The 13,403-nt window shown below is 40.7% G+C and overlaps 1 protein-coding gene across 2 annotated transcripts; it reads left to right on the top strand.

Moving 5' to 3' along the window:
* Nucleotides 1-6,295: 6,295 nt before the first annotated feature.
* cunh5orf22 (chromosome unknown C5orf22 homolog) lies at nucleotides 6,296-13,272 on the top strand. Of its 2 annotated transcripts, XM_020919889.2 has the most exons (10): nucleotides 6,296-6,499; nucleotides 7,660-7,805; nucleotides 8,279-8,428; nucleotides 8,773-8,906; nucleotides 9,316-9,584; nucleotides 10,257-10,319; nucleotides 10,426-10,547; nucleotides 10,636-10,702; nucleotides 11,358-11,497; nucleotides 12,226-13,272. In XM_020919889.2, the coding sequence occupies exons 1-10, from the start codon at nucleotides 6,431-6,433 to the stop codon at nucleotides 12,365-12,367; spliced, it is 1,302 nt and encodes a 433-aa protein (XP_020775548.2). In that variant the 5' UTR covers nucleotides 6,296-6,430; the 3' UTR covers nucleotides 12,368-13,272. The 2 variants fall into 2 exon arrangements, with proteins under 2 accessions (XP_020775548.2, XP_055007723.1); XM_055151748.1 differs by lacking the exon at nucleotides 6,296-6,499 and having other exon boundaries at nucleotides 7,759-7,861.
* The last annotated feature ends 131 nt before the right edge of the window (nucleotides 13,273-13,403 follow it).

Below are 13,403 nucleotides of genomic sequence, written 5' to 3'. Positions count from 1 at the left end.
AATAAATCAACATTAGAAGTGTTATCAGTGAAAGCTATTTCTGATATGAGCAGGTCTATCTCGTATCTGAGGACACAGATATAAGGTCAATGGGATTTATAATCGAAATCCTACATACTGCCCCTTTAACCCAGAGTGAGCACCGGCGCAGTGTCACTCAGTTCACACGTGGACAGTTCAGGGTCCACTCCACAGTCAGAAAACAGAGCGCTGCAGGCTGATGTTATGACATAAGGGTGAAGCTGCTTATTACGCGTGGAATCCCAGCTATGTGTATGTGCGAGAGTCACTGCTATAGGTGCACTTGTCTTGTTTTCATAGGGCTGTGTAGAACGGTAGAGGAACAGAGCGGTGATCCATGATCCATGAGGACCAAGGAGGTACTACCTCCTAAGGGTCTTGGGACTTGGGAGAAGGTCGCAGAGGGTGAGGACATCATCAGGATGGCAAAAAACAGATCTACACAGAAAATAATTATTAGTGTTATAGAGGTGCAGAGAAGAGAAATAAATGCAGACAGTCAACGACGATAAAGGAAATAGCCTCATCTCACAGCGGCACAAACTCAGAATTTACTAAATATGTCTTTGTGAATCTCTGAGATCGAGTATAATTAAGGTATGGTTTAGATTGTATTTCTAAAGTAAACATTTGTAACATTTGGGTGACATCAGTGTCCCACACGGTCTATGCCCATCTCTGCCCTGGACCGGGGCCTGGAAAGATAATCACCACTCCAAACAGCTCCCACTCCAAGCAGACCCGCTCCAAAACACCCAGCTCCAAACAGACCCGCTCCAAAACACCCAGCTCCAAACAGACCCGCTCCAAGGGCTCAAGTGAACGCTGCAGAGGAAAAGAGATTTCAGTCACTTTTCTAGTCAAAGTCCGCTTCCTTCTCGTCTCCATGGAAATCGAATTGCTTTGCCTGGAATGTTCCACAGACATTAAAATTATATACTCTGCATTTATTCCCCTGTTCTATTCAAAAATGTCTTGCAAACATGCATTGTTAGAATAAATAGAATCACCTCTCAACAGATCTGATATGTAATTTGGTCTGGTGGCGCCACTTGCTTGTCTCCATGAAGATAAAGCAGTAAAATATGCATAGAGACAGGCAGGTGGCAGACCCTCCACCATGAAAGTCATATAGTAGTATTATACAGTCTATATTGTGAATACTAAGGGAGGACATTGAGGAGTCTAACCCACAACCTCCTTACTGAGAGGAGACAGGATAACCCTCTGACACAGTACGAGCTCATTAGTTTGCTATAGTTCGTGCACATAGGTTGTAGGTTTATGTCACGTTTTTCTTTTTTTTTCCCTGAGCAGGTTTGGACCGGTTGTGGCAGTAAATACAGATAACCTGACTCACCCTCGCTTCACAGACCGACGGAGTAGAATAAAAAACTCTAACTGTGCATATACCATGGGGCAACAGTAGCTCAGTTAGTAGAGCATTTGTACAGTGATCTGAAGGTTGGTGGTTTGCATTCCGCTCTTGACGTGAACATCATTGGTTGAGTGGTCAGATCCACTGACTGACTGATACTAGTGAGGTTAATTCTGTTTTTATGGCTTTTATACTTTAAGACCGAACATGAGTTAAATGAGTATCTGCAGATGGCACAGTGAAGAACAGATTAAATGAACACTTCAGCAAATCAGATATGAATATGAAAAAAACATGTTTAATATCTATACAAATAAGGACAAGACAGTGTCTTAGGAACAAAAGGAAGCCTCCTTTTTCAATGGAAATGAACAACAGCTGCACTAGACCGGCACCAATGAGACAACTCCTAAAACAGGACTGGTTTTACATGTGGAGGTCATTTCAGGTTTCTCCCTCCTTCTCCTTGTGCTGCTGCAAGGAGATTTAATGTGTCTCCCAGCAACACTCTCCAGAAGATGGAGTAGATTTCAGGAGACAGGCAGTTCCTCAAGAGAGCTGGACAGGGCCGTTGAAGGTCTTTAACCCATCAGCAGTACCCATATTTGCTCCTTTGTGCAGGAGGACAGGTTGAGCTCTACACGTGCTCTACAGAATGACCTCCAGCAGGACACTGGTGTGAACAGACTTCATGAGGGAGGCTTGAGAGCACAAATGCAGTGGGCCCTGTTATCACTGCCCAGCATCATGGAGCTCCACTGGCATTTGTTAGACGACACTCAAATTGGCAAGTCCACTACTGTGCTTTTCACAGTAGTACAGAGAGCAGGTTCATCCTGAGCACCAGTGATAGACGTGAAAGAGTCTGGAGAAGGTAGGGAGGACACACTGCTGCCTGCAATATGGTTCAGCATGAGCGGTTTGGTGGTGGGTTTGTGATGGTCTGGGGAGGTAGATCCATGGAGGGAAGCACAGATGTCTACCAGCTAGAAAACAGCACTCTGACTGCAATTAGGTATCAAGATGAACTCCTGGAACCCATTGTCAGACCCTACGCTGCTGCAGTAGGTCCTGGGTTCCTCCTGATGCATGACAATGCCTGTCTTCATGTGGCAAGAGTCTGTAGGCAGAACCTGGAGGATAAAGAGATCGATACAATTGAATGACCCTCAGGATCACCTGATTTAAACCCAACAGAGCACCTTTGGAACATTATGTTTCGGTCCATCAGACATCACCAGGTTCCTCCTCAGACTCTACAAGAGCTCAGTGATGCCCTTACACAGATCTGAGAGGACATCCCAAAAGACACCATCCGTCATGTGATTAAGATCCTGCCACAACGTTGTCAAACATGCAGACAAGCACAAGGGGGCCACACAAGATTGAGAAGCATTTTGAGATGCAGAAATTACATTTTAGGAAAATGGACTAGCCTGCCACATCCTTATTTGTTTTTCAGGGTGTCTATGATATTAAGCAAATGAAAAATGTATTTCTATTAAAAGAGGTGGCATCCTTTTGTTCCTAAGACATTGCCATTTCCATATTTGTATAGACATACATCCAACATATTTTTTTATCTTGAGATCTGATGTGCTTTCAGAAGTGTTCCTTTAAATTTTTTGAGCAGTATATTTTACTCCTGAGGCCTGAGGAGATGTTGAGTTAGACCTGTGCAGATTTGACTCGCTCCAGTTGCGCTCAAACATGGATGTAGAAGAATGGACATGTGGCATTTTGTGTTTTGTGCTTGTTCATCTTAACTTTTCTCTTATATACACAGAAACATTTCTCATATAAACAGAAACTTTATTCTCTTTGTTGGTACCAGCTGACACCCACTGCATTATTCATAATATGTGTTTTTTGAAGGCTAATGCTAATAACTATAGGAAAAAATCCTGGCTATATCCTGGCTATATTATATAACTATAAGTCTGTGGTTCAGACAAGTTGACAGCACATCAGACATAACCACCTGTGACAGAGATAAATAGCACATAACCTTTCTGCTGTTTCGCTCCTAAATAAAGGCGTAACCTGGAAAATTCCAGTCCTAAACTATTTCTTGTTATGAAGTTATAATATGGACCAAATAGCAGTGAAGTCAGGGGGAAATCTGATGAGTTTGTGGCATTTTATTCTTACATAACTTACACAGCACCTCCTCGTCCTGGGGCTGGACCACACAACATTTTATCAGAAAAGAAATCAAAGCGTTTATTTATTTTTTTAAATACTTCTGTGTAATAAAGCAGAAATACTGTATACATTTCAACTAGAATATAAATTATAATTTTAATGTTCACAGTTACATAAAACACATACACATACATTTTTGGAGATGGTGGTACCAGATTAGTTCACATATATTTGAGCAGTACAGTTATATTGTACAAGCAGCTCTTGAGGTGTACTGTTTAATTATAAGTATTTTGTTGTCCAGTAAACAGTAAGTGCATGGTTAGCTTGCTTGTTGTTGTTAGCCTTATTGTGACGTCCAGACGTCCCTCTGGCCGTTTAAAATGAACTAGTTCGTAGTTCTCTTTTGCATGTTTCTAAGACAGTAAAAGTCAGGTAGAGCATCCTTAAGTCATTACAGTACTTGTGTATATGTATTTCCAAGTGCAGCCCTCAGACCAGTTATTGTTGGCCCTCAGAGGTCTTATAACACTGAGGCAGAGTGAATGCCCCAGGCCAGGTCCTCTGACCCAGCCACCCTCAGGAATTTTAAACTGGTCACCCTGTGTACCACCTCAGTGCCATAGAGAGAGGTTGGTAGTCAGTGGTTCACACAAAGTAGTCATGTATGAACAGAGTGTAGAGCAGGGGTCGCAGCACGCACCCTTGGGGGACCCCAACGAGGTGGAATGGGCCCTTTTAAGAATCATAGTCATTTATTTTGGATCAATACCATCGAAGCAGGTGCATTTAACTTAATTCGGACGGGCCCCTGGTCTCCAGAACTACAGGAATTATTTTTTACTCAGATCAATCGTTGCACTCTGTGTGTCATCCAGGGCGGACTAAACTGCCCTGATAACAGACAGGTGTCTCTCTTACAAACATCTGGCTGCAGGGGCAGAGTTTGAAGTGTGGATACCTGTTAGACCAATCACACTGTTCCTTATGTGTCTAGACTCCACCCCTCCCTCATCTGCTGCCTCTGTCTGATCAGGAATTAAAATTATAACCCTACACGTACACTGCAAACGGTGCAGCTCTGAGCGAGAAGTGAGATTACAGCTGGACCTGCTCCAGTCTGCACAAGGCACAAACTCGACTTTAATTTAAAAACTAGACAAAAATAGGCAAGAGAATAGTATAATCTTAAAAATAATGATATTACTCATGTTGTAGTGAGATTCGTAGTCCATAGTCATAATGCCCTTATATTTATTCATTTATGTCCCTAAGGTTCATTGCCGTTAAACAAATTCGGCCCATACAGCGTTTTCCACAGAGTCCTCACAGATGGTCCAGACGCCAAAATTGTGATCCTGCAGTCTGGCTCCACAGTCTAACCAAATCATAGAAATACTAATGTGGTAACAACAACAGACAAGAGTGTGCCTCTCTCCCTCCTGTCAGCCTCACCAGGAACAGCACAGAGATGAATGAGGTCACTTTTTCATAGGTGCCTAACTTGGGCTTGTGGCATCACCTGCTGGTCTCCAAGGAAATACATTTAATTGCATACTGTAAAAAGCAATAACACTAGAACATACATGTCACAGAATTGTAGTTTGAGGATCACTGGTTATTAATACACAATGTATAATAAAGTCAAATAAAGTTTTTACAATCTCTTTGACACATTTGATATTTAACATTTCTCTATTGAAAATTTATATTTTCACACAAAATCCTAAACAACATTTTATCTTGGCAAAATGCCGTTTTAAATTCAAAGCTGATAAATCATCCCCCAAAAGCAACATTTATCACTAGAACTATAGCTCTTAAACTTTAGTCATGGGTTTTCCTGTGCTCTTTCGTTTATTTGATGTACATAAATGCACACATCACCAATTTCAGACTAGGTTTTGCAATATTTAATCAGATATGCCGATGAAAATGAAAAGAATTGCAAATTCATTAACACTTCTTTATGTTTTTTATGTAAAATTGGACATGACATATAACTGGATATAGTAGTAGGACAGTGTGCTCTGCAGAGAGACACTTCTGCCTGTTTGACTCACTCACTCTTAACATCACTTCATATAAATCAATCAAATTATAGTGAAGCGTTGAATAACCCTTATGGTGTGTGGTACAAACAACTTCCAGAGCTGTGTCAAGTTTCTGAGAAAAAGCCTGAAAACCGTATGACATAATGAGAACTGTAGTCCTGTTCAGATACCTATTTGAATAAAATTATCAAACTAAACAAGGGGAAACAACAATAATGTAATATAAATTAGCTCATCAAATAATCGTTGTTATTATTATCACGTTTTTCTCTTTCATTTGTGGCTATTAGAAGTTAAAGTTTGTATGTCAGTCAAAAGTCAAGGCTGAGAAGTTGTAGTGACAAACGACAGCCACCAGAGGCCCTTAAATACCTATTGATCCTTTAGTCGGTGATTTACGTCCTCATTTTTAAATTGACAGTTTTCCTCCTCTAAATGTTTTATTTTGTACGTATTAATTTAACAGCGTACTGATTTTAAATAGAAAAACAACTGGTTAAAAAAGTATAATAATTCAAAATAATCGGAATTCTTCTTTGTCTCTTGTTTCACTACGGACACAATAACAAATCTGAATTCCTTCATATTTCACTGGCTCTGATTGGTCGACGCAGTGGCTTTTCTTTGATCTGATTGGCTCAGACCTGAACTATACCGCCCCTCGGGCCTTATTGACCAATCAGATCGCTCACCGGTGTCTCCGGCGCACGGCAAGCAGCAGGTTATCTTTAGCTTTTCTGTTCCATGGCGCCTCATTATTATTTGATATTTTCGCACAGTTTGGTCCAGAAATGCCTTTAATCGATTCTTAAGGTTGAGTTATAAAGTGAATATGAGCTCCGTGCCACTGAAGAGGAGATACAAGAATCTGCCAGTGTGGATTGTAGAGGACCACCACGATGTAAGATGCAGAAAATAATTTCTCTTAACATTAACAGTTTTGGTTTTAAAATTATGTTTTAAATTGACAAAACTTGCATTCACAAGCGCATTTATTAAAGAAAGTCTGTGTAAAATGTCGTTTTTAAATTCATAAACACGACCTATCTGTGTCCCTAGATGCAAGAAAGACATGTTCAAATCAAATGTCAGATCCTCTGCCACAGGGTGGCGCTAGTGGTACAAACTGTCGTTGTGTTTTTAGGCAAGAAACTTCACCCACATTGTCTAGTAAAAAAGTAGTGTGAAGTTGATGGTGCAGATTGGAAGCCTCACTTCCTTCACTTTACCCCAGGGCAGCTGTGGCTAAAATACAGTAGTAGTTTGCTATCACTGAGTGTGGAGTGAATGAATAATGAACTGTAAAGCGTCTTGAAAGGTGTTATATCATTAATTTATTTATTCATTCATTAAATAAATTCATATGAGGCATGGCCTATCCATATACTGAGAATGAGACAAAATTATATGTGTCCTTTATCTGCAGGTTAAGGCTCATTAACAGGTTCAGCTGTGATTGGAGTAACTTTTTTTTTTTTTTTTTCTCAGTCTACATACAGTTTGTTTAAAAAACTATAACTAAACTATAGGAGAATTTCAAATATGAAACACTTAAAAATGGCAAAACTGGGGAAAAAAAAAAAAAAAAGCCATTGATCATTTTCAATCTGCTTTGTGCTTCATGTTTTCATTTCATCTAAATAGTTAATAAAATAGTAATTCAAGTTGAAGCTCTGGATGCCCAGTTATAGGCACAGAGAGATACTAAAATTTGGCATCCATGATTATCATCATAACTGCGAGTAACGGTTATATCACTTTTATTATTAAAGTTGCTGATAGTTTAAACATGTTATGGATATTAATAATTATATGAGTTTATATTTTATAGATGTGAATAAGTTCCATGTTCAACCAACTGTTATAGTGTTTTACTTTATCAGTGAAAACATCAATGATCTAGAAAAGAACATGGATGAGTATTTTGTCATCCTGGTGACACAATGGTGATTATCTTTGTGATTATGACGATTATATAAAATGCCCCATGAACAGTTATTGTCAAGTTTTGTTTTTTTTTATTATCATTGTAGTATTGTATCTCTGTGCTGTGTACTTTAGGTGGTGCAACACATTTACCGCTCCATCGCCTCCCGACACCTGCCTCTGAGCGGGATACCCATGGTTCACCTGGACTCCCATCCAGACCTGCTCATCCCAGTCAACATGGCTGCCGACACAGTGTTTGACAAGGACAAACTCCTCAGGTCAGTTTCTCTGGCTGAAAATGTGGAACTGTTTTGTCACAGACAGAGTTACATAGGTGAGTAGCCACGTATTCCAGTGGTTCTCAAACTTTTCACATCACACTACTACACACACCTCAGTATTTCTGGTAGTAACAATATATCAGTAACAATATTATCTTAATTTATCAATATATGAGTCTTGATCTAAGAAGACTGGATAAATGTGTTTAGTTCTAGCAGTTCTTCTCTGATGCAGTGAAAGTCCCGCCATGTAACTTTCAACAATAACTACAATAAAAATAAAAATAAATTGTTTTTTTATTGTAGGCAATATTTTAAACTGATTCCCCATGGAGAATATTCCAAAGTGGTTTGATATCTCTGTTTCCGTAGAATCACGCTGGGGACATCTCCAGAAAGTTCCACACTGTTTTAAATGACATGGTTTAAATGACACACATGTTTATACCCACACTGGCCTCTTGTTGCAGTGAGTTGAGCATTGAGAACTGGATCATGCCCATGGTGTACGCGGGGCACGTGTCCTCTGTGGCCTGGTTACACCCGTACTGGGCCCAGCAGATCTCAGAGGGACACCACCAGCTGCATGTGGGACGAGACAGGTCCACCACCACCATCAGGTACAGGAACATTATAACTGTGAATTAACATTTTGTTAATTATAGATTTTTTAAAATTTTTGTAATTACATATAGGTTTGATTTACACATTATTAAAGTATTCAAATTTTAAATTGAAAATATTATTATTATATTACTTAAAGGGACAATGCATGTTTATACCTTTTTGTGTGCCAGCATTTGCAGCATTTACTGACTAGATCAGTAAGATCTAGTCACTGGGCAAGATGGAAAATGACAATAGAATAGTTCTGTGCTGTTTGTTTGAGGATAAATACTGATAACCACTAACCACAGTCATGTATATAACTGGGTTTTTCTGTTTGTTCTTCGGTTAAATCCAGGGTGACGAGTGCAGAGAACTACTTCCTGAGTGACGGCCTGTATGTGGCTGAGGAGCAGCTGGAGAACAGTAAACCTCTGAGGCTCAGCGTAGTCAGAGTGCAGCCAGTGGAGTCCGGGCACCTGCCACTGACAGGTAAAGACACATGCCTGATTTTTGCAATTATCATTGAACAGAATTCACAAACAGGAACTTGCTTTGCTTTGCTCTGGTGCATCATTAAACAAAGACTAAAAATAGGACACATAAACTATGATATACATTAACATAAGGTAATTAAAAATAGACTTTGACTGAATACTGTAGGGCAGAAGAATGCAAAACACTGAGTGCAAGAAGATGAATTATGGTTTAGTATGTTCTTTAAAGTGGAGATGAGCCCAACAGCAGAGGGGAAGAAACTGTTCTTGTGGCGAGGGCTTCTGCCCGACGACAGGTCCTGGAGAGATGGGCACCTTCAGTCTGTGTCTGCTCCTGTGGTCTCGGCAAACCACACCAGCCTCCCACAGGTACTGACATTGTTCTATCTTGTTGTATGTTTCAGTAAAGCCTGGAGTGCCCACAGTGAAGAGAGCACGATCAGAGAGTAGCAGTGAACCTGGGTCCAGCTCCTGCAGTGACACACCAAAGCCACCAGAGGACACTCCAAACCCCCCTGCACAGAGCACACAGGGCAGAGGAGAGGGGGAGGGCGCCCCAGAGTATGTAGTGAACAATGTGCTCCCTCTACTGGACCAGACTCAGCCCTACATCCTGGACATAGACCTGGACTTCTTCTCCTGCAAGAACCCCTTCAGAGAGCTCTACAGTCAGGTACAGTCCACAGAGCACCACACAAGGACATTAAGAAAATGATATAACTCACAATCGCACCTGTATGAAGGAATATTCTATTTTTAAATATTGTCAACATAAAACTTTTTGAATGTCACATCCTTACTCTTGGCAAAACTCAGTAGTAAAAGATACAGTTGATCTTACTACTGTTATGTGTAGGTCAGCATTAAATTTAATGTACCAGATAACTACACACAGAAGGAGCTCAGAGTAGAGCCGATGCTCCTCCACATATAGAGAGGAGCAGCGGCTCTACTCTGGTGGCTTGGGCATCTGTTCCGGATGCCTCCTGGGAGGAGGTCCCAGGAAAGACCCAGGACATGCTGGAGGGACTGTGTCTCTCAGGTGGCCTGGGAACGCCACAGGATCCTCCTGGAGGAGCTGGAGGAAGTGTCTGGGGCAGGGACTGCTGCTGCCACGATCTGGCCCTGGATAAGCAGAAGAAAATAAATGGATTTTTATTACAGACAGTATACAGTTACAACTGGGGCTCAAACGTCTGTGTCTCCACTCTTGTATCCTTTTTTAAACTAATGAAACACGAGGACTAACTGCTTCAAGCACAGTGTGCAGAAATGTTTAAAACAAAGTCATGTGAAATATGTGAAATATATTTGTGTACTTATTAGTCCAGTTGTTATTGTCTAGGAGGAGTATGCCATCCTTCAAGAGTTGTACAGTTTCAGAGCACCAAAGCCTGGAGCTGATCAGGTACCGTACTTTAAATCATCACTCTTTTGGACATGACACCTGGTGGTGTGGTGGAGTTACTGCAGAGACTGTGAATAATCCAGCGAGTACTGTGTGGTGTTTTCAGGAGGAGCTAGAGGAGTGTGTGGAGAACCGGGTGCGACAGCTGGAGGACCTGGAGGCAGCGTTTGCAGATCTGCTGGAAGACGATGGAGAGGAGACGGTCACTCGATGGAGCAGGAACCCAGGGTCAGAATCACCATTAACATATGTATTATTACCACATACCCGGTCTAAGTATATTAAGCATTTTTGTTTCTTTTTCTTTTCCTCACAGGATGGCATCTTTAGCGGCTCTGGTTTCAAGTCTAAAGTCAAAAAACCCCAGTCCAGACTATGAAATGGTGAGACTGAGATTAAAATACTTATGTTATTAGTTTACATAGATGAGCTAAGAGGTAAAATTGATTCTACCATGTTATTTTTGTTCCCTCATCAAAAACAGGCCTGAAGAGGCTTTAGATGTCATCCATACATGTTTGAGTAATTTAGCGATCTCTCCCAGGCCCTTTTCTAACCCTCCGTACATTGAGCTGTAAGATTGTGTGAGATGCTCCACCCACAAGCCTACGTCACCCAAACTCCCACACGACATTTCTCCATAAATAACAAGATGCACTCTAATTGTGTTGATAGCGCTCTGAAGGGCGAGTGATAACATGGAGAGCAAGAACAGGGAAGAGAGAGAAGCATCAAAAATGAAAAGGAAACATGTTTTCGGCAAATAGCAATAAAACAATACAAAACAATAAACGGTAACATGGTGATCTAAATATGTTAGCAGATAAAACACCATAGAAGTGGTGCAACGTTGGAAATGTATCAGTGAAGAGGTTTGGACTTCAACAGCAACAGCCAAACCTGCTTTTAGTTTTGTAAAGTAAAACAATCGTTTACTTCCATTTAGAAGGAGAAGGAGAAAATGTGTAAATAAATAAAAAATGACTCAAACAGCACAGTAGAGTCAACAGGTCATGTTGTTTGTGGATGTGTCCTCAGGTGCACCAGGCCGGGCTGACCTGTGACACCGTGGAGCTGCCTCACCACATCAGCAGTGAGGAGGAGATCCAGAGTCTGCTCCGAGCGCTCACACTGCTCCTCAAACACCTGCCCAAGCCCACCATCGTCACCATGTCCAGGTACACAGGATATGTTTTTTTCTATTATTTTTTAGTCTAGTTTTAGTATAGCACATTTGGTTGCACTGCCTAATGGACAGAATTGAGATAAAGTCCTTGTTTTTTAAGTCTGCAGTTTTACATCCTTTTCAAGTCTTTATACCAATGGTCGTTCTTAGAGGAGGGAGGACAGGTGCCAGTTTGTACCTGTAAAATGAAGCAATGAAATGACAACAACTATCACCTGGACAGAGAAGAGCGTTGTAAAAACCTGGAGTTGTTTTCTTTCATTCATATTTGAGTAATCCTACATTATTAATGTTATTAATACTATATTATTATCTCCAAAGGTCAAAATGCTCTTTTCCACCTTGTGATGTCATGTAGTGGTGGTTTTCAAGTTAAATGTTATCTTTTACCTTTTGTTCAGTACAGATTGTCCAAGGCTGAAATTATCCAAATGATTCTAGTGAAGGTGTATGAAGTTTAAAAACACAGTGGAGCACATCCTGTATTACCACATGGCATCACAAAGTGTTTTCTGTTTGAGGGAAGAATTAAATAGGCGAGGTTTGTGTGTTAAATAATACAAAAAAATGTATGTTTTTAATGAGTAAACATTATACCATAGATCAGAAAATAGAGTAACGGGCCCTTTAAATGTTAAGCACTTTGGGGCAGTACTAATGTTTGATGGTGATTGGTGATAAAATGAGATGAATGTAAACAGCCGGGTTTGCTGTGTTCAGGTCCAGTCTGGATGAGTACTGCCCTCTGGAGCAGGTGGAGTCATTGCAGGCCAACGTTCTGGAGGTTCTGGAGGAGATCTTTGGACCACTGGAAATCCACAAGGACTATGAGACCCAGACAGAGCAGAGCCCAGCCTGCTGACCACTACATCCATGAGCTGTGTGAGAGAGAAAGTCCTGACCACACCTCAACACTGTGAAGAACCCTCCGATACTCACACACCGAGCAGTGTGTGTGAAATCTAAAGCAGCTGCAACAAAGCAATGCATTTAGATCAAAAACAGGACAATATCTGAAGTTCTGAAGGTTCTGAAGTATCAAAGTATCAAAAATTATTTTGAGTTAGAAATAACTAAAATAATATTTTGTCTTAAAAGTGTGTTTTTATTGTCATTGTGGTATAGAGTATTTGTTCATATAGTGCAATTAATAATTCTTTCAATTTAGAGAGTGATTAATGTTTCCATTAGTCGACTTGTCAAACTGTTATTTTTTTGTACACTCAGATTTAAAAAAAAATATTACTACGGTCCTGAGCTTTGGGTAATGACCGAAAGGACAACATCGCCGATACAAGCAGTCGAAATGAGTTTCCTCCGCAGGGAGTCTGGGCACTCCCTTAGAGACAGGGTGAGGAGCTTAGTCACACGGGAGGAGCTCGGAGCACAGCCGCTGCTCCTCCACGTTGAGAGGAGCCAGCTGAGGTGGTTCGGGATGTCTTAGATCTGATTTACATAGTTTTCGGCACAGTCTTACTTCCAGGAGAGGAAGGACAACAGCGCCCTCTGCAATCCGACTTCTTCAGAACAGTATCCCAAGTGTGGGAAAGCAAGAACACCCCCTCGTCTCGATCGGTTTAGTGTATTATGGACATGTTTACAGATTTCTGTTGCCTCTTTTATCCAGTGATGATATTTATTGTCTTCTGTCCTAGTAACTTTGGCTCCTTCCCAGTCCATAATGTGATTATCCCTTTTGCAGTGGTCTGAGATGACAGACTTCAGATGTTTTTTTCTGCTTTTCAATAAAAAGGCAACACATTTTTACAGTGGCCTATTAATGAGTAACTTATGTTTATGGTAATACTACTGCTTTTATATTTGGTCATGTCAGTCATCATGTTACATTTATAGCATCCCTTTGAATTATTTTGAATTTTTTTTTGTCATGAACACTT

The sequence above is a fragment of the Boleophthalmus pectinirostris genome, unplaced genomic scaffold (genome assembly GCF_026225935.1).
Source record: "Boleophthalmus pectinirostris isolate CB_2022bp ecotype Guang Dong unplaced genomic scaffold, ASM2622593v1 HiC_scaffold_16, whole genome shotgun sequence".
NCBI lineage: Eukaryota > Metazoa > Chordata > Actinopteri > Gobiiformes > Gobiidae > Boleophthalmus > Boleophthalmus pectinirostris.
This window is presented reverse-complemented; position numbering and strand designations above follow the sequence as displayed.